Source organism: Camelina sativa, chromosome 15 (genome assembly GCF_030686135.1).
Source record: "Camelina sativa cultivar CO46 ecotype springtype chromosome 15, ASM3068613v1".
Classification (NCBI taxonomy): Eukaryota; Viridiplantae; Streptophyta; class Magnoliopsida; order Brassicales; family Brassicaceae; genus Camelina; species Camelina sativa.
Window position 1 is genome coordinate 24058239 of NC_141894.1, and position 20869 is coordinate 24079107.

The 20869-nt window shown below is 40.6% G+C and overlaps 2 protein-coding genes and 1 non-coding gene across 3 annotated transcripts; all 3 read left to right on the forward strand.

The window, feature by feature from the left end:
* The first annotated feature begins 11670 nt into the window (after positions 1 to 11670).
* LOC147927023 (small nucleolar RNA R71) lies at positions 11671 to 11776 on the forward strand. The gene has a single exon (XR_015583074.1). It is a non-coding gene; the product is annotated as a small nucleolar RNA R71 (small nucleolar RNA).
* A 2663-nt stretch (positions 11777 to 14439) lies between these two features.
* Positions 14440 to 16145, forward strand: LOC104748688 (uncharacterized). Its single transcript, XM_010470291.2, has 3 exons — positions 14440 to 15274; positions 15382 to 15446; positions 15501 to 16145. The coding sequence occupies exons 1-3, from the start codon at positions 14440 to 14442 to the stop codon at positions 16143 to 16145; spliced, it is 1545 nt and encodes a 514-aa protein (XP_010468593.1).
* Positions 16146 to 17245: 1100 nt separating this feature from the next.
* Positions 17246 to 19579, forward strand: LOC147927024 (uncharacterized). Its single transcript, XM_087487270.1, has 4 exons — positions 17246 to 18437; positions 18502 to 18606; positions 19184 to 19253; positions 19526 to 19579. Exons 1-4 carry the CDS (start codon positions 17575 to 17577, stop codon positions 19577 to 19579), a joined length of 1092 nt encoding a protein of 363 aa, XP_087343396.1. The 5' UTR covers positions 17246 to 17574.
* Positions 19580 to 20869: the final 1290 nt, after the last annotated feature.

Below are 20869 nucleotides of genomic sequence, written 5' to 3' on the forward strand. Positions count from 1 at the left end.
AAGCTAGGCCTATGGAATTTCTCAGGAAATTATGAAATATTAAATCAATCAATAAATTAGGCTTCAAACAATTAAGAACAGATCTAGAACTCTAAACACTTTCGTAAGTTAAATCAGTTCTCACTGCATATAATATCTAAATTTAAAACTAGAAAATCCAAATCTCTTTTGCGAAATTCTAGGTTTAAAATCAGCAATAAAATCAGGTTTAGATTGTTCACAAAATTATTAAATCAAATCTCTTTGCAAGAAATAATTTTGCTCATCAAAACATTTTATTAGGAAAATCAATTATATTCTCATATCAATTTATTTTCCTAGGTATTAATTCTAGATGGCCAATCACGGATTAATATGAAAACAATCTATGATGAAGATCTAGTAAGATAAAGAATCCTAAATAAACAGATCTAATAATTCATAAAATCCCTGTGAAAAACACTAAACCTAACAAGCAAACTACTCAGACATAATCAATGAAGAACAATACATGATTCTGAATAATAAGCAGTTGAAATTAAAAGAGTAAGAAGGAGTTTAGAAATTCTTCTCTACAAAGCAGACCTCTCTCCAATAGCTCTCAAAAATCTCACAAGGAAGCAGGAAAAATAATACTTGATAGAATAAAACTTAAGGGTTATAAAAACCTAAAAACACTATTTATATGTCCAAAAAACGTCAGGGACTTGTGTTGCAAATATTGAAGACTTTGGGAAAATTTGTAAAACTTCCAAATTATGATTCTTCATCGGCTGTAAAGGGTGTTGATCGATGCCCTCTTGTGTGGTGTCGATCGATGCCCTTGTATTGCCTCGAGTCCAAATTGATTCTTTGAGATTTATGCTCCAAAATGATCCAAATTACTCCATTTCGCTCCATCCGTGCTAAAATCCTATAAAACCTGCAAAGACTCCAAAAGATCCTAGAAACACATCAAAAACACTAAAAGACTCCTATTGTAACGACCCGGTTCCAGAATTAAACTGTGAGGCCCAAACCGAGCCCATTAGTGAGCCAAGCCTCACAAACCCTTGGCCGTCACGTTCCACGGTAAGCCTCCGCATAACTCGAGTCTTTAGTTTTGTATCGTTTTGGGAACAGCCCTAACTCGAACTTTGTTGCGAACCCTTGTAGCACCACTAGAGACACCGGAGATTATCACCGCACTCAGCCTGTGCCGCCGTGTGAAACGTCTTCACCGGAGAGGTAAGATCCGCGAACCAAACCGAGAACTATGTTGTGTTTTCATAGATTGTTGGGACCAATCTAATCACCAAGCTTGAACCACCGCAGATCTGTGTTGCCGAGTCTTCCACTTCGCCGTTCAGTTCGTCAAGTTAAGCCGTCGCGGAAAGTTGCAGAACGATGTAACGACCAAGCTCTATGTCTCGTGTTGTTGTTGTTGCGATGTGTTGCTCGTTCATAGCTAAACTAATACGTAACCAACTAAACCAGAAAGTCATGGAACGTACGTGCATGAGTTGTTGTGGTGTCATGCATGGTTATTTACGTATGTTGTCAATGACGTTCGTTAAATTAATATTGATGAACCGTGTATTGTGGCTGGTTTAGGAAATGGTATTAAACTGGGAGCTTGTGATCGTACGTGAATTAGATTGTGGAGTTATGAATTAGTAGATTGTTGGTTTGATAAAACTATTAAACTATATCTAACTAATTTATTTGAGAACACTAGCACAAATAAATCGGGTGTGATAACTAGATTAAATCATGGATTATTAATGGAAAATAATCTTTGATTGTTTAATCTAAATCATTGCAGATTAATATCGTTGTTGGACTGGATTCTTGTCGTTGCTGGCTTTTATTTAAGGATCAACAAATTTGCTAAGGTGAGGACTAGTTAGTGTCCTTTTCATATACCGATATATTTAGATAATTACATAGTTTAAGGTTAAACCGAGTATTTGTATGAAATATATATTATTATGTATGAATGAAGATGATTGTTGTGTGTAAATATATTTATACATATGTAATATATTTGTACTAAATAAAACGTAAGGAAAACAATTAGTATTTGGATTAGGCACTAAATAAGCTAGATAATTTAATACGGATTGTGTGGATTGTGTGGTGTGTGTTATGTATATCTGTGTGATAGACTAAATTGTTGAGAGTGAGAAAGAAAGGTGCTAAGGCAGAGAGAAGCGGATGAACCGCAGAGAGTCCTGCTAGGAGAAATCCTTGTAGTTTTGTGGTGGCCTATGAGCGCAGATTGCGGATAGGTCAGGATGGCTGACGAGCTGACGAGATGAGTGGTGCTCGGAAGAAGTGCTTAGGCACGAGGGATCCAGGATGTACGGGATGACGATGTTGTGTGGACCCGCCTGTGCGGTGGTGGTTATGAGACGTAGTCTCATTTGTTTGGTGTATGTGTGTGTCGTAGACACGTGTTTGATTGCTTGTCTTAGGTTTAGACTTTGTGATGGTCTAAGCATGTTTGTGTATGAAGACTTCGTGAGCTCTAACGCTTGCCCTCGCTGAGTAATCTTAGATTGCTCATCCCTCTCTTTCTCTTGCAGGTGACCATGAGGAGTAGATGATAGAGTTGGTGTTGGTGTTAGGAGCTGGAGATTATTATTTTATTTTCCATTGTTGGATTTATCAAACTGGTTGTTAGTTTCGGTTTAACGTTAAAATGATGGTTTGAAAGACGTTTGAATTGAATTAATGTATTTTTCTTTGATATTTTCGGTTAAGTATGGTTTACTTGTGGTATAAGTTAACCTGTGACATGCCATGGAAATTGGGTGTTACAATTTTGGTATCAGAATCTTAGGTTATGTCAAACCGGTTTCGCCTCGGAAAGGCAGTCCTGCAGAAGAAGGTTGATTCGTTTGTTTTTTCTGTATTCAGATGCCGCCTAAACGTGGAGGGAAAACCGCAGCTAGAGTGCAGCCAAGAATGAGGGCTAAGAGCTCAATGCGTGATGAACAGCCGGAAGTCGTGCATGCCAATGTAGCTAGAGCAGGAGAGGCTAATGAGATGGCTATGTTTGAGCAATTTCGTCGGTTCCAGGAATTCATGCAAAGGGAGCCAAATTTGAGAGGAGCACCAGAGGTGGTTAAATTGAAACAAGATATTTGGTGATGGTGGATGATGAATGTGTATGCAATGATGAGATATGGAATGGATGGGTGTTTCAATTCCCCTTATGCAGTTGCAGTATAAGAGGTGTCAATCCTAAATGAGTGTTTGTGAACAATTAAGATGTGCATATGAATCTAGTTCAAGCCAAGTGTAAAGATTGTTTGTCACTAACTAGCCTAAAATGAAAATGTAAAATGCAGAAAGTAAACTACAAGAACTAAGAACTAAATGCAAATAAAACAGGATGAAAATAACAGTAATGATGCAAGAACAGAAATAGAAACTACTACTAATGAACTAATGCAAGACAATTAATGATCTGAAAGCTAAATGTATGCAATAGGAATGAAACAGGAATGAAACAGGACAATCACAATTCATAAACACAAAGTTCTGGGGATGAACTCGAGCAGCACTCGACCGAGTGTAGGTCGAGTGGGTGGTCGAGCTAGACTAGACGCAGAAACAGAGCAATGCAATAAAAACAGAGTAATGCTAAACCAAATCAAACAATAAGCAAGCAACAGGATTAAGACTTTAAAATCAATAAACAAAGAAGGTCCTGAGGATGGATTCATGGGATGAACTGATCATTGTGGCTATCTAACTTGGTCAACAAATCTCAAGCAAGCTATGAGCTAATCTCTAGACATATGAATCTAAGACAAGTTTCTCCCACTCTCATGGTCAAGAAACAATCAAACCTATGCATCTTCTAGACTTGTTCTCACACAGTAAAGAATATACACAAGCAGGCATTAAGCAATACATCTCAAACCAAACAAGACCTCTAATCTCTTAGCAAGCCTAATGGTAAGCTCTAGATCAAGCCTTATCTATGCTTCCTAAACATTGGTGTGATGCTAAGAAGCTTGAAATCAGACTCTACCCTCTCAGATATAGAATCAGCATTAATATCATCTACCCTAGAAGAGATCTACAACAATCAAGCTTGACCAAATCACACAAACCACAAGAAAATTCCATCCTAACCATCCTCAAGATCCTAGGAAGACTTCTCACAATAATACATGATTAAACAAGTCAAAAACCGAGAAATTATTGAAACTTGCATTATTAGAAAGATAAAACAGAGATCTTTAATATTGATGAAAGGATCGAACTCAAATTCTCAATATCTTGAAAGTTATAGAACCAACAAAATATAAGAATCTAGTCTTCTTTCTTAAGAAAGTACAAGATCTAAAAATAAAAATGCAAAAGGAATAAAGCTAAAAAGGTAAAAACTAGGTTTAGAGAAATATCTAAAAAGCTGGACTCTTTTGGTGGCTGCAGGTACAAGGCTTTATATAGGAAGGGGAGTGGAAGCCCTAAAAATGGAAAAAGTCAAAGTAGTCAACGGCTCGGTCAACTCGACCTGTGCTCGGTCGAGTGGCAGGTCGAGCTGGCTTCTCTCGTGCACTCTCCACTCGGTCGAGTCCATCTCCCCACTCGGTCGAGTGCTTGGTCGAGCTGGACTCCGGACCTTGGTTCTTCAGCCTTAACTCCCTTGATTTCCCTTCATGATTGCTTCACTTCTCCTCAGCATTGCTTCCATGCTCCTTAAGCTCCAAAATCACCTGTTTATGCATGAAAAGATGCAAATGCAATGCAACTAAACTCTAATGCATGATTAGTCCTAAAGCTACACAATAATGGTGAAAATGGCTAACAAAAGATGCAAAAGATGTGAATAAACTAAGGGAAAACATGGTAATCAAGAACATGAATCAATTCTATGCAATGCTTAAACTTATTTGGCTTGGTAATGAACGGGTTAGAGACAATGATGGTCTCTTTTTAGAGTGGGGCTTGTCAATATCAAGGTTCTCTCATAAAAAATGGATTGAGCTTTAGAAGAATGCTAAAGGTAAGAACACTTAGACACATACAAGAACAAAACGTTGTCTACCCAAAGGTACCCACATGTTTATCCTAACAATCTAAACCCAAATGATCCTAGTGCTACCCTTTAACTTCTTCTTTTCTCTTTCACCCTTTTCTCTTTTGGTTTTGAAGTCTTAGGAGAGGTTTCTTATTTGATCTTTCTAGTGGAATGGGGGATTCTTATTGATTGCTATGGTTCTCTTTTCTTCTTATTCTTAAGACATTTAAGCTTTTTGCTAAACTGCTCTTTGCTTTCTTTTCTTTTCTTTAACTAGAACCATCTTAGATAATAATTTTTACTTCCCATCCTTTCACTAGACTTTAGCTTTTACTTAAACACATTCCCCTCCTAAAGACTCTACCCTTTTCTTTCTCTTTTTCCTCTTTCCTTTTCTTTTCCTTTTCAAAACAACCAAGTCCCAAACCCAACAAGTGAACCACCTAGTCCTATCTAGTTTGAAAATTGCAAGCTAGAACTACACAAGGTTTTACTCTTGTCAGTTCAAACCTAACACTTTCTACCAGGCTCAATCCTAAAAATAGGCCTCACACACACAAGAATAAACATGGTTTGAAAGAAGGTTTGGTTAGGGGTAGGGAAACTGATTTAAAAGTGAAATCAGCTACTTGGATCAACAAGAGTGGCAAAAGGAGAAAGATGATCCAAATATATATATGGAATCCATGAGTTTAAAGCAATGCACACATTGATAATTAAAAGTCAATATTAGGTTCTTATAGATAGGCAATGGAATCAAATCACAACATGCTTCAATTTAGACCAAATGCAATGCAGGAATTCAAGGCTTGGTTCAATCTTATGCTTATTAACTTGGGCATTGATCCTAGTCTAGTGAATTAAGCAAGCTAACAAGGAAAAACTCATCATAGATCCCTAATGCAAATATTATACAATTCTACATGAAACATGCTAAACAAGATCCTAATATGCAATGCAAACTACATGAACACTTTTTTTTTTATAAAGATTTTTTCAATAATTTTCAAATTTTTATGGTTTTTCTATGCCTTAGATGCTATGCAAATGCTAACATGATGATGATAAAAATTTGAAATAAGAACACAAAACACAACATCAAATCCTATCTCAAACCCTCCCCCAAACTTAAATCACACAGTCCTCTGTGTGAAAGAAATTTGTAAGAGGATTCAAGACTAAAAACAAAACAAAACACAACATCAAATGCAATGGTATTGACAAGTGAAGGTGATGGTGGTACCTTAGGGATTGTGGAAGAAGTTGTCCACATCCATCTGCATGCTATCATATGAGTAGTTGGGGTCCTCTTGGTGGCTTGGAGATGGACTTTGGGGCAGCTCGACGATGCCAATCGACCGTGACTCGGTCGAGTGCATGTCCGAGTGGGAGGAGTCGAGCTGGACCGCGAATCTCCATAAATTGTACGTCCCTCTTCTATTCGGACTCCCTAGCTTCCCTAACTATGAAAACACCAAAAGCAAAAATCAAAATACCAAAATTCCAAAGCAATATATACAGGGATACCTTAGGGACTTCCTCCCTAGTGAGCTTGTTTAGAGTCACTAAGCTTGACTTGTATGGCTTTTCAAGCTTGAGGAGCATCCATGAGAAGTATTGAGCACTTCTCATGTGTTTCCTTCTTTCCCAAATACATCTTAACTCTCTGACCATTAACTGTGAACTCACTACCATCCCTGTTGAGAAGTGTTACAGCTCCATAAGGAAGGATCTCCTTGACTTCAAAAGGGCGTCCCCATCTACTCTTTAACTTCCCAGGGAATAAATTGAGTTTTGAATTGTAGAGCAAAGCCTGGTCTCCAGCCTTTAGGTCCTTGATAAGAATCTTCTTGTCATGGAAGGCTTTAGTTCTCTCCTTGTAAATTTTGGAGTTTTCATAAGCTTCCAATCTGATTTCCTCAAGCTCATGCAAATCAAGGCTTCTCTTGGCTTGTGCTGTTTCTAGATCCAAGTTCAACAGTTTTATTGCCCAGAGAGCCTTGTACTCAACTTCAACTGGGAGGTGGCAAGACTTGCCATACACAAGCTGGAATGGGGTTCTTCCTATTGGTGTTTTGAAAGCTGTCCTATATGCCCAAAGTGTTTCATCAAGTTTAGTAGACCAATCCTTTCTTGTTGCTCCAACTATTCTTGACAGAATGGCCTTGATTTGCTTATTGGAAACTTCAACTTGCCCACTAGTTTGGGGATGATAGGCTGTAGACACTTTGTGCTTAACCCCATACTTCTTTAGCATTCCTTCAAAGATTTTGTTGATGAAGTGTGTTCCTCCATCACATATCACAGCCCTTGGAATTCCATACCTTGGGAAGATGATGGATTTGAAGAGTTTGAGGACTACCTTGTGGTCATTACTGGGGATAGCAATGGCTTCTACCCACTTTGAGACATAGTCCACTACCACAAGTATGTAGACATTCCCATTTGAAGGAGGGTTAAAAGGTCCCATGAAATCAATTCCCCAAACATCAAATATCTCAACTTCAAGGATTGGATTCTGTGGCATCTCATTCCTCCTTGTGATGTTCCCCATTCTTTGGCAAGCATCACACTTTGTAATGAACTTGTGAGTATCCTTGAATAAGGTAGGCCACCATAAGCCAGCTTGTAAAACTTTCTGGGCTGTCTTAAAAGTTGCAAAATGTCCTCCATAAGCAGAGCCATGACAATGTCCCAATACTCCTTCTACCTCACTTTCTGCTATGCATCTCCTAAACAACCCATCTGACCCCTTTTTGTAGAGATATGGTTCATCCCAATAGTATCCATTTATGTCCTTGAGGAGTTTCTTCTTTTTGTAATGGTCCATGTCCACTGGAATTTCCTTACACACCTTGTAGTTGACTATATCAGCATACCAAGGTAGATATTCACTCTCAAGTGCTAACCACTCCTCCATCTGCTCCTGCTCGACCGGGTCGCCAAACTCACTCGGTCGAGTGTGTGCTCGAGTGGCTGGTCGAACTGGATGCCGGGTTGTTCCAAGTAGCATCAGTTTTTCCTCAGGCATTGAGTCATCAATTGGAATCTCCTCCTCTATCCTCATCCTTGACAAATGATCAGCTACTCCATTCTCTATCCCTTTCTTATCAACTATTTCCATGTCAAATTCTTGGAGAAGCAAAATCCACCTCAACAGCCTTGGTTTGGTGTCTTTCTTTGAGTAGATGTGCCTCAAGGCAGCATGATCAGTGTACACAATCACCTTGGATCCTACCAAGTAGCTTCTGAATTTTTCAAAAGCAAATACCACTGCTAGAAGTTCCTTTTCTGTTGTTGAGTATCTTCCTTGAGTTTCATCCAAGGTTCTACTTGCATAGTGAATCACATGCAGCTTCTTATCTTTTTTCTATCCTAGAACTGCTCCTACTGCAAAGTCTGAAGCATCACACATGATCTCAAATGGAAGATCCCAGTTTGGTGCTTGGACTATTGGGGCTGAAATCAAAGCAGCCTTGATCTCCTTGAATGCTTTCAAGCAATCTTCATCAAAATTAAACTCAGTCTCCTTACAAAGCAACCTTGTCAATGGCCTAACTATCTTTGAGAAATCCTTGATGAACCTCTTATAGAACCCAGCATGGCCAAGGAAGCTCCTTATGTACTTGACTGTTTTTGGTGGTTGGAGTTGGACCATAACTTCAATCTTTGCCTTGTCAACTTCAATTCCCTTCTCTGAAATCTTATGACCAAGGACTATCCCTTCTTCTACCATGAAGTGACACTTTTCCCAATTCAAAACCAGGTTTGTCTCCTCACATCTCTTTAAAACCCTGCATAGATTAGCAAGACAAGAAGAGAAAGAGTCTCCATAGACAGAGAAGTCATCCATGAAAACTTCAACCACATCCTCAATGAGATCAGAGAAGATTGACATCATGCACCTTTGAAAGGTAGCTGGAGCATTACATAATCCAAATGGCATCCTCCTATATGCAAAGGTACCATATGGATATGTGAATGTTGTCTTCTCTTGATCATTAGGATGAATAGGAATTTGGAAAAATCCAGAGTATCCATCCAAGAAACAGTAATGAGTATGATTGGCTAATCTTTCCAACATTTGGTCAATGAAAGGGAGAGGAAAATGATCTTTCCTAGTGGCTGAATTGAGTTTTCTATAGTCAATACACATCCTATGACCTGTTATGGTTCTAGTTGGAATTAACTCATCTTGTTCATTTTTTACTACAGTAATTCCTCCTTTTTTAGGGACACAATGGACTGGTGAAACCCAAGTACTATCAGAAATAGGATAGATTACACCAGCATCAAGCAACTTAAGGATCTCCTTTTTGACTACTTCCTTTAAGTTAGGGTTTAACCTTCTTTGGGGTTCAATGCTGGAATAAGACTCATTTTCAAGGTGAATTCTATGCATGCAGAGGCTAGGTGAAAGTCCTTGAATGTCATCTAAAGTATAACCAATGGCTTTTCTATACTTCCTCAATTCAACAACTAGCAAGTCAAGTTCACTCTTACTCAATTTAGCATTAACTATTACTGGATAAGTAGAGTTCTTTCCAAGAAAAACGTACCTTAGCCCAGATGGAAGAGGTTTTAGCTCTACTTTTGGTGCTTTCAGCTCAGACCAGTCATCTCTAGAGGATTCAGCAGTGCACTCGGTCGTGTGGGTCTTGCACTCGGTCGAGTGTGTGGTCGAGCTAGTGGTCGAGCTGTCCGTATTTGCTACTTAAACTGACCAAACTTCCTCCCTCAATGCTGGTAATCCCTCAAAAATCTCTGGATGGTCTGATTCTTTACATGAATCCAATATCTCTTCATAGGCTTTAGTTTCTTTATGGATGAACCCTTCCTCTCCACTTTTGGTCAAGGCAGTCCTAAGATGATCTTCTTCTGCTAGTTCTTCCATTAGTTCCCCTGATAGCTTATCCAGCTCTTCAGTCCAAAAGACTTGTCCCCCAATTGTTGGTTTCTTCATAGCCTCCACAATATCAAATGTCATTTTGAGATCATCTCCTAAGTTGAGATCAATCTTCCCTTCTCTCACATCTATTATTGCTCCTGTTGTAGCAAGGAAAGGTCTTCCCAAAATCAAGGGATCTTTTGGCTCCTCATCCATTTCCAAGACTACAAAGTCTGTTGGGACTTCTACTGCTCCAATTCTAACAGGTAGATCTTCCAAAACACCATGTGGTAGTCTTATTGATCTATCAGCTAAGATCAAAGATATATTGCATGGTTTATACCTTGTAAATCCAAGGCGCTTTGCAACTGTCAAAGGCATGAGGCTCACTGAGGCTCCCAAATCACAAAGGCATCTATTGAAAGTCAAAGGTCCTATTGAGCAAGGTATAGTGAAGGAGCCTGGATCTCTCAACTTTTGAGGGTTCACTTGCTTTTGGATTATGGCAATACACTCATGGCTGAGATGCACCATCCCCTGAACTTCTTTGATTCTTTCCATCACAGCATCTTTCAAGAACTTCTGGTAAGGAGGAATCATCACAAAAGCATCAATCAAAGGCATCCTAAGCTCAATCTCTCTAACTTGTTTGTCAAACAATGCTTTATACTTGTCAACCTTTTGTGTCTTAAACCTTCCTGGGAAGGGCAATGGAGGCTTGTAAGGAGGGGGAATGGACCTAGCTTCCTTTTCCTTGGAGGTAGCTGGCTTAGATGTTTCCTGAGCAGCTGCTCGATCAGGCACTCGATCATGCACACGGTCGAGTGCCTGCTCGAGTGGCTCGTCGAGCTGAACACTAGTTTTATCATGAGCTCCTTCTTGTTGAAAATCCTCCCCATCTCGTTCCACACTGTCCTCAGTGTTTTGGAAAGCTCCCTTTTTGTCTTGTAAAACTCTTCCACTGCGCAAATTAATGGCATGAGCACTTTCTATAGATTGCATAATAGCTTTGCCTTTGTTGTTCTCTTGCTTAGAGGCAGAAGTTTGTTGACCCTCTAGTGTTGTAATCCTTGAAGTAAGTGTGTCAAACTTCCTATTTAGGTCACTGTAAAGATCTGTTATCCTCCTGTTCAGCTCAGCAAATCTATTGGCTTCCTCAATCTTCCCTTGTGTTTGACCAATCAACAGCTGCTGTATCATAGCTCTAAGGTCTTGTTCTTGGCCTTGGTTAGTCTGAAACCCTGGTGGGGGACACAAATGGGGCTGGAACACCTGTTGCTGTTGTTTGGGGACATAGTTTTGGTGCTGTTGAGGCTGTTGAGGCTGTTGAGGAGGGTAGACTTGATCTTGTGGGTTAGCCACATTTGTGCTCATATAGGTAAGATTATTGTTCCTAAACCCTCCTTGGTTATAACCCTTGAGGCCTCCTTGGTTCTGCATATAGCATAACTCAGCAAATTCATTCTCCCCCTCTTGAACTGGAAGCTCCTCTTCACTAACAAAGTGAATAGACTTTTGCTGGCTGAGCAAGATCCTATCAAGCTTTTCATTCACCATTTTAAGATCCTTCTTATACTTGTCTTCTTGATCAGTTGATGATGACCTTATGGTTCTGTCATAGTCCTCATTGTAGTTCCCATCAGACTGTGCAAGATTCTCTACTAACTCCCAGCCTTCTTCCACATTCTTGTTGAGGAATTTTCCATTGGAGGCTGTATCAAGAAGCATTCTGAACTTGGGAAGCACTCCTCTATACAATGTGCTCAACAAAGACTCCACACTGAAACCATGATGAGGACATTGAGTTTGGTATCCCTTGAATCTCTCCCAAGCTTCACAAAGCTTTCATTACTCCTTTGAGCAAATCCAGAGATCTCATTCCTCAGCCTTGTTGTCCTAGCATTGGAGAAAAACTTGGCCAAGAAAGCCTTCTTGCAAGCATCCCAAGTAGTGATTGCACCAGTAGGAAGAGTCTTCTCCCATAAGTGAGAGCATTGTCCCCAAGTGAGAAAGGGAACAACCTCAGCTTGAAACCATCTTCACTTACTCCATTGATCTTGGTAAGACCACAGATTCTATCAAACTCATCAAGATGATCAAGTGGATCCTCCATAGGCAATCCATGAAACTTATTTGCCTGAATCATTGAGATCAATCCACTCTTGATCTCAAAGTTGTTGTTGGCACCATCCCAGCTCTTTGGTTATGAGTGTTGGGTGCATCTCCAGCACCAATGTTCCTTGGTCTCTGAACCTGATCCTGCTGATCCATAACTACTATAACCTCTTGTTGTTGCTGAACAACTCTCCTTTGCTTAGCTCCTAAACTCTTGGTCAACTTGTTGATGTTGTCAATAGGCCTAAGAAGATGGTCTTTTCCTTTAGACCTTGTGTGCATCAACAAACACAGACGATTTTTGCCAAGCAAGCGACTGAGCACAGGCTCAAGTAGGAGGTTAGGTCAACTGGAAAATGAGGGTTATAGAGATCCGGAGGTTAGGTGCTCGATCACGACTCGGTCGAGTGGTAGTCGAGTGACTGGTCGAGTGGTACCTGAAATGGAACTTCAACCCAGGAACAGAAGATTCGAGCACAGCAACCTCACAAGTGAATAAACGAACTTAATCTTAGACTAATATGGATCCTAAATGTCACAAAAACACACTCAAATGGGCAACGGCCCCAAATTGAAACAAGATATTTGGCGTGGTGGATGATGAATGTGTATGCAATGATGAGATATGGAATGGATGGGTGTTTCAATTCCCCTTATGCAGTTGCAGTATAAGAGGTGTCAATCCTAAATGAGTGTTTGTGAACAATTAAGATGTGCATATGAATCTAATTCAAGCCAAGTGTAAAGATTGTTTGTCACTAACAATCCTAAAATGAAAATGTAAAATGCAGAAAGTAAACTACAAGAACTAGGAACTAAATGCAAATAAAACAGGATGAAAATAACAGTAATGATGCAAGAACAGAAATAGAAACTACTACTAATGAACTAATGCAAGACAATTAATGATCTGAAAGCTAAATGTATGCAATAGGAATGAAACAGGAATGAAACAGGACAATCACAATTCATAAACACAAAGTTCTGGGGATGAACTCGAGCAGCACTCGACCGAGTGTAGGTCGAGTGGGTGGTCGAGCTAGACTAGACACAGAATCAGAGCAATGCAATAAAAACAGAGTAATGCTAAACCAAATCAAACAACAAGCAAGCAACAGGATTAAGACTTTAAAATCAATAAACAAAGAAGGTCCTGAGGATGGATTCATGGGATGAACTGATCATTGTGGCTATCTAACTTGGTCAACAAATCTCAAGCAAGCTATGAGCTAATCTCTAGACATATGAATCTAAGACAAGTTTCTCCCACTCTCATGGTCAAGAAACAATCAAACCTATGCATCTTCTAGACTTGTTCTCACACAGTAAAGAATATACACAAGCAGGCATTAAGCAATACATCTCAAACCAAACAAGACCTCTAATCTCTTAGAAAGCCTAATGGTAAACTCTAGATCTAGCCTTATCTATGCTTCCTAAACATTGGTGTGATGCTAAGAAGCTTGAAATCAGACTCTACCCTCTCAAATATAGAATCAGCATTAAGATCATCTACCCTAGAAGAGATCTACAACAATCAAGCTTGACCAAATCACACAAACCACAAGATCAGTCCATCCTAACCATCCTCACGATCCTAGGAAGACTACTCACAACAATACATGATTAAACAAGTCAAAAACCCAGAAATTATTGAAACATGCATTATTAGAAAGATAAAACAGAGATCTTTAATATTGATGAAAGGATCAAACTCAAATTCTCAATATCTTGAAAGTTATAGAACCAACAAAATATAAGAATCTAGTCTTCTTTCTTAAGAAAGTACAAGATCTAAAAATAAAAATGCAAAAGGAATAAAGCTAAAAAAGGTAAAAACTAGGTTTTGAGAATATCTAAAAAGCTAGACTTTTTTGGTGGCTGCAGGTACAAGGCTTTATATAGGAATGGGAGTGCAAGCCCTAAAAATGGAAAAAGTCAAAGTAGTCAACGGCTCGGTCAACTCGACCGGTGCTCGGTCGAGTGGCAGGTCGAGCTGGCTTCTCTCGTGCACTCTCCACTCGGTCGAGTCCATCTCCCCACTCGGTCGAGTGCTTGGTCGAGCTGGACTCCGGACCTTTGTTCTTTAGCCTTAACTCCCTTGCTTTCCCTTCATGATTGCTTCACTTCTCCTCAGAATTGCTTCCATGCTCCTTAAGCTCCAAAATCACCTGTTTATGCATGAAAAGATGCAAATGCAGTGCAACTAAACTCTAATGCATGATTAGTCCTAAAGCTACACAATAATGGTGAAAATGGCTAACAAAAGATGCAAAAGATGTGAATAAACTAAGGGAAAAATGGTAAAATATATGAACATCAACACCCCCAAACTTAGTCTTTGGGGGTAGTCCCGCCTCAGCAACCACAACCGCCTCCACCGCTGGTCCAGGTGCAGGGCCCGTCATACTGGGAGGCTATGAGAAATTTGAAGGACATGGGCATGGAGCCTTTTGGTGGAAGGTCTAATCCTATTGATGCTGACCATTGGAGGAAGAGATTGGAGAGGAATTTTGATAATGCTAGGTGTCCGCATGAGTACCGCATGGACTTGGCAGTGCAGTATCTGAAGGATGAGGCATTGGTATGGTGGGAGAAGGTGGTAGACCAGGCACAGGGACGATATGAGCTGACTTGGGCGGATTTCAAGACCGAATTCTCAAGGAAGTATTTTCCCAGAGAGGCTATGGATCGTATGGAGGAGGAGTTTCTGGAACTTTGTCAGGGCACCATGACTGTGAGGCAGTATGACAGGGAGTTTGATCGACTGAGCAGGTTTGCTGGCAGATTCATGAATGAGGAAGAGTTGATTCGCAGGTTTCTGAGGGGTTTGAGGATTGAGCTCAAGAATCGATGTGAGATGTATGACTACCGCAGTAAGATTGACCTGGTGGAGAAAGCTGCTAATTTGGAGATTGGGTTGGAAAAGGAGGTGAGTCAGAACAAGGCAGCACAAGCGAGACTTGCAAAGGGTTCTAGCTCTAATAAGAGGACTTGGGATACAACAACTGTGAGAACTCCCTTGATGTGTTACGAATGCAACCAGGCAGGTCATCTTCAGAGAGATTGTCCTCGAGTTATGGCAAAAAGAAAGTGTTATGAGTGTGGACAAGCAGGACATATTGCAAGATTTTGTCCGCGGAAATTTGGGAGGAAACCGGCTGAGAATCGTCTTAGAGAGCAATTGCCGCCACCTCCAAAACGTCAAAATGTTGGACCTCGTGTGATGATGGCTGAGACCGAGGAGGATGAGGATAATGAGCCGATTGCTGGTAAGTAAATGTCAAACTTATCCCGTGTTATTTTATTTCTCTATGATTGGTAGTTCCAGAATTTATTGCTTTTGAATTGTCTGCTTAGAATTAGAATAACCGTGTAGGATCGGTTTTACTGGGAGGCTGGAATGCTTACACTCTATTTGATACTGGAGCTACCCTCAGTTGTGTTAAGCCAAGAGTTACTTAGAATTGGAGCTTTGATGGTGAATTTATCCCAAAGGCAAAGAAGATTGGTACTGTGGGAAAGGAGAAATTGGGGTCTACCGGAGTTGACAAGGATGTCCCTATTATGATAAACGGAGAAGTAATGCTCGGGAATCTGGCAGAAATGGAAATTAATCATTATGACATGATTCTTGGAATGAATTGGTTAAGGAAGCACAAAGCTGTACTGGATTGCCACAGAGCTCGTGTATATTTCTCAAGGCCGGAGGGGAAGATAACATTTCAAGGCGTAAAAATGGGTGAAGGGGTTTTTGTTATATCCATGATGAAAGCAGAGGAGCTTATAGAGAAAGGAAGTGAAGCTTTTCTAGCTACTATTTCTGTAGTGGGGGAGGAGATGGAACTCGGAGTTGATAATATTCCTATAGTGGCAGAGTATGCAGACGTCTTTGAGTCTTTAAAAGGACTGCCACCAAGCAGAGGAGATGCCTTCACTATTGAATTAGAGCCTGGGACGGCACATGTATCACGAGCACCTTACCGTTTGGCACCTGCAGAAATGGCAGAGTTGAAGGGTCATTTGGAGGACCTTACAGATAAAGGGTTCATTCGGCCGAGTAGTTCATCGTGGGGAGCACCAGTGCTATTTGTGAAAAAGAAAGATGGAGCATCAGACTTTGCATTGATTACCGGGAATTGAATAAGGTTACCATCAAGAATAAGTACCCGTTGCCTCGAATTGATGAGTTGTTGGATCAGCTACAGGGAGCTTCGTGGTTCTCAAAGATTGATTTGACATCAGGGTATCATCAGATTTCAATAGCAGAGGAAGATATAAGGAAGACGGCCTTTCGGACGAGATATGGACACTACAAATTTGTAGTAATGCCGTTTGGGTTGACTAATGCGCCAGCCGCGTTCATGAAGATGATGAACAATGTTTTTTGGGAGTACTTGGACAAGTGTGTGATAGTATTCATCGATGACATTTTAATCTATTCTAAAAGCCGTGAGGAACACGAGGAACACCTACGGATAGTGTTGGAAAAACTGCAAGAACAACAGTTGTATGGGAAGTTGAGTAAGTGCAGCTTTTAGCAAAGGAAAATTGGGTTTTTGGGGCATGTTGTTTCAGAAGCTGGAGTGTCTATGGATCCAGAAAAGATAGCCTCGATAAGTGGTTGGCCAACGCCTCAATCGGACCTCAACCTTAGGCAAAGGAGATGGGTAGAGTTGTTAGCAGATTACGACTTCGACATTGCCTACCATCCGGGAAAGGCCAATTTGGTTGCTGACGCATTGAGCAGGCGGAGAACTGATGTCTCAAGAGAAAAAGAGATAAAGGAGCTGGAAGACACTTTGTGTGCACTGAGTATTTGTGCAACATCGGTTGGAGAAGACGTTGTTGGTTTAGAAGTGGTGAATCAAGCTGACCTACTGTGGAGAATCCGGGAAGCACAAAAACTTGACACGGATTTATAAAAGGCAATGGAAAACAATGTGGAGGGGTTCCACACGGCAGAGAATGGTATGTGCATGTATAAGAACCGAGTTAGGGTGCCTAATGATAAGGGTTTAAAGGATGAGATTTTGGCACAAGCGCATAGTTCGCGATTCTCAGTTCACCCAGGGTCAACTAAGATGTACCACGATCTGAAGCGGTATTACAATTGGGGTAATATGAAGCATGATGTCGCTGCATGGGTATCTAAGTGCCAGACATGTCAGCAAGTGAAAGTGGAGCACCGAGTCACGAGTGGGTTACTTCAGAATTTGCCTTTACCTGAGTGGAAATGGGATATGATAACTATGGATTTTGTCACTGGGTTACCAACGAGCACTGAGGTAAAAATGCCATTTGGGTGATCGTGGACCGACTCACCAAGACTGCTCATTTTTTGCCCATCAAGAAAACCGACAGTCCGGATGTTCTAGCGTAGTTGTACCTGGACGAGATAGTCAAAAATCATGGGGTGCCGAATATCATCGTGTCAGATCCGGATCCAAAGTTTACTTCTATTTTCTGGCAGGCTTTTCAGAAGGCTTTGGGAACAAAGGTACGTCTCAGCACAGCGTATCACCCCCAGACGGATGGACAGTCTGAGAGGACAATTCAGACGCTTGAGGATATGTTGAGAGCGTGCGTACTTGACTGGGAGGGAAACTGGCTTAAGTACTTACCGTTGGTGGAATTTGCATATAACAATAGTTATCACTCCATCATAGGGATGCCACCGTACGAGGCTTTATACGGTCGGCCATGCCGCACACCACTTTGTTGGACAGAAGTCGGGGAACGTAAGGACCTAGAGCCCGAGATGGTCACAGAGACTATAGAGCAAGTGGAACTGCTCCGGGACAGCCTAAAAGAAGCCCATGACAGGCAAAAGAGTTATGCAGACAAACATCGGAAGGATTTAGAATTTTTGGTTGGTGATGCAGTGTATTTAAAAATGAGAATATTCAGAGGAGCGCATAAAAACCAAAAGTTGAAGAAGCTTAAGCCAAGATATATGGGACCGTATGTGATTACAGAAAAGGTTGGGGCTGTAGCTTACCGTTTGGCACTACCACAGGAGTTATCTAATTTCCATGATGTTTTTCACGTGTCAGTTTTGCGGAAAGTTGTTAGAGAACCAGAATTAGTATTACCGAATCCGCCGACAGATTTAAACCGGAATTTAACTGCATTAAGTAAGCCTGTGGAAATTTTGGACCGTCAGGAAACAGAAAGTCAAGGGAAAGTAATCAAGTCTGTCAAGGTATGTTGGGAAAGAGACAGGATCCGGGAGGATACTTGGGAATCAGAAAAGCAAATGCGTTTGGACTATCCAGAACTTTTTATGGAAAAAAGTGATGAGCGGGATGACGGGTCAAATTCGGGGACGAATTCCTTTGTAGTAGGGGAGAATTGTAACGACCCGGTTCCAGAATTAAACTGTGAGGCCCAAACCGAGCCCATTAGTGAGCCAAGCCTCACAAACCCTTGGCCGTCACGTTCCACGGTAAGCCTCCGCATAACTCGAGTCTTTAGTTTTGTATCGTTTTGGGAACAGCCCTAACTCTAACCTTGTTGCGAACCCTTGTAGTACCACTAGAGACACTGGAGATTGTCACCGCGCTCAGCCTGTGCCGCCGTGTGAAACGTCTTCACCGGAGAGGTAAGATCCGCGAACCAAACCGAGAACTATGTTGTGTTTTCATAGATTGTTGGGACCAATCTAATCACCAAGCTTGAACCACCGCAGATCTGTGTTGCCGAGTCTTCCACTTCGCCGTTCAGTTCGTCAAGTTAAGCCGTCGCGGAAAGTTGCAGAACGAGGTAATGACCAAGCTCTATGTCTCGTGTTGTTGTTGTTGCGATGTGTTGCTCGTTCATAGCTAAACTAATACGTAACCAACTAAACCAGAAAGTCATGGAACGTACGTGCATGAGTTGTTGTGGTGTCATGCATGGTTATTTACGTATGTTGTCAATGACGTTCGTTAAATTAATATTGATGAACCGTGTATTGTGGCTGGTTTAGGAAGTGGTATTAAACTGGGAGCTTGTGATCGTACGTGAATTAGATTGTGGAGTTATGAATTAGTAGATTGTTGGTTTGATAAAACTATTAAACTATATCTAACTAATTTATTTGAGAACACAAGCAGAAATAAATAGGGTGTGATAACTAGATTAAATCATGGATTATTAATGGAAAATAATTTTTGATTGTTTAATCTAAATCATTGCAGATTAATATCGTTGTTGGACTGGATTCCTGTCGTTGCTGGCTTTTATTTGAGGATCAACAAATTTGCTAAGGTGAGGACTAGTTAGTGTCTTTTTCATATACCGATATGTTTAGATAATTACATAGTTTAAGGTTAAGCCGAGTATATGTATGAAATATATATTATTAGGTATGAATGAAGATGATTGTTGTGTGTAAATATAATTATACATATGTAATATACTTTTACTAAATAAAACGTAAGGAAAAGAATTAGTATTTGGATTAGGCACTAAATGAGCTAGATAATTTAATACGGATTGTGTGGATTGTGTGGTGTGTGTTATGTATATCTGTGTGATAGACTAAATTGTTGAGAGTGAGAAAGAAAGGTGCTAAGGCACAGAGAAGCGGATGAACCGCGGAGAGTCCTGCTAGGAGAAATCCTTGTAATTTTGTGGTGGCCTATGAGCGCAGATTGCGGATAGGTCGGGATGGCTGACGAGCTGACGAGATGAGTGGTGCTCGGAAGAAGTGCTTAGGCACGAGGGATCCAGCATGTACGGGATGACGATGTTGTGTGGACCGTCGTATCCTGCCTGCCTGTGTGGTGGTGGTTATGAGACGTAGTCTCATTTGTTTGGTGTATGTGTGTGTTGTAGACACATGTTTGATTGTTTGTCTTAGGTTTAGACCTCGCTGAGTAATCTTAGATTGCTCATCCCTCTCTTTCTCTTGCAGGTAACCATTAGGAGTAGATGATAGAGTTTGTGTTGGTGTTAGGAGCTGGAGATTATTCTTTTATTTTCCATTGTTGGATTTATTAAATTGGTTGTTAGTTTTGGTTTAACGTTAAAATGATGGTTTGAAAGACGTTTGAATTGAATTAATGGATTTTTCTTGGATATTTTCGGTTAAGTATGGTTTACTTGTGGTATAAGTTAACCTGTGACATGCCATGGAAATTGAGTGTTACACTTATATCATGGTTAAAAACCACAAAAACCATGATATATCAATCGCAATTAAGCTTAAGGATCCAGGTCCATTCTATCTGCCTTGCACACTTAGCTATCTTCACTACAACCAGTGCATATGTGACATGGGAGCATCTATCAGTGTGATACCTTACTCCATAGCACAAAAGCTTGGGCACACTGACTTCAAGTCCACCAACCTTCATTTATGCCTAGCTGATGGGTCAAACAGAGATGTGGTTGGCAAGTTGGAGAACATTCCAGTGAAGATAGGGAAGGCAAGGATTCATACTGATTTTGTGGTCCTAGAGATGGATAAGGAGCCTGAAGATCCTATCATTCTAGGGAGGCCATTCTTAGCCACTGTTGGAGCAGTTATTGATGTCAAGGAAGGTCTTGTAACCTTGAACATTGCTGAGGGTATAGCTATGAAGTTTAACATCTATAACCCAACCAACCTTCCTACCATTGATGATCAACCCTTTACTATCAAGGACAAAGGTGGTCATGAAGGTTTAAGTGATTAGGCAACTCCAAAGGCTAAGCTCTCTCTTGAAGAGGATTCTGTGGAAAAGCTTAAGAGTTCAGTGCAAGAGTTGACTGATATGGTTAAGGATCTCCAAGTCAAGCTAAACAAGAGTCTTTGAGGAAACCAAGACCAAGGCTCAAAATCAAGAAAAAATATGGTTTGTGTGTTAAGGGTGAGGTGATCAAGGATCAACTTCACAGTG

Coding starts and splice junctions, on each gene's coding strand:
- LOC147927024 (XM_087487270.1), top strand. CDS start 17,575: ATGTTGAGAGCGTGCGTACTTGACTGGGAGGGAAACTGGCTTAAGTAC. Junction 18,438..18,501: donor AGCCTCACAAACCCTTGGCC/GTCACGTTCCAC, acceptor TTTTGGGAACAG/CCCTAACTCTAACCTTGTTG. Junction 19,254..19,525: donor GGATCAACAAATTTGCTAAG/GTGAGGACTAGT, acceptor TCTGTGTGATAG/ACTAAATTGTTGAGAGTGAG.
- LOC104748688 (XM_010470291.2), top strand. CDS start 14,440: ATGGGCATGGAGCCTTTTGGTGGAAGGTCTAATCCTATTGATGCTGAC. Junction 15,275..15,381: donor GGATAATGAGCCGATTGCTG/GTAAGTAAATGT, acceptor ATAACCGTGTAG/GATCGGTTTTACTGGGAGGC. Junction 15,447..15,500: donor CTGGAGCTACCCTCAGTTGT/GTTAAGCCAAGA, acceptor TTTATCCCAAAG/GCAAAGAAGATTGGTACTGT.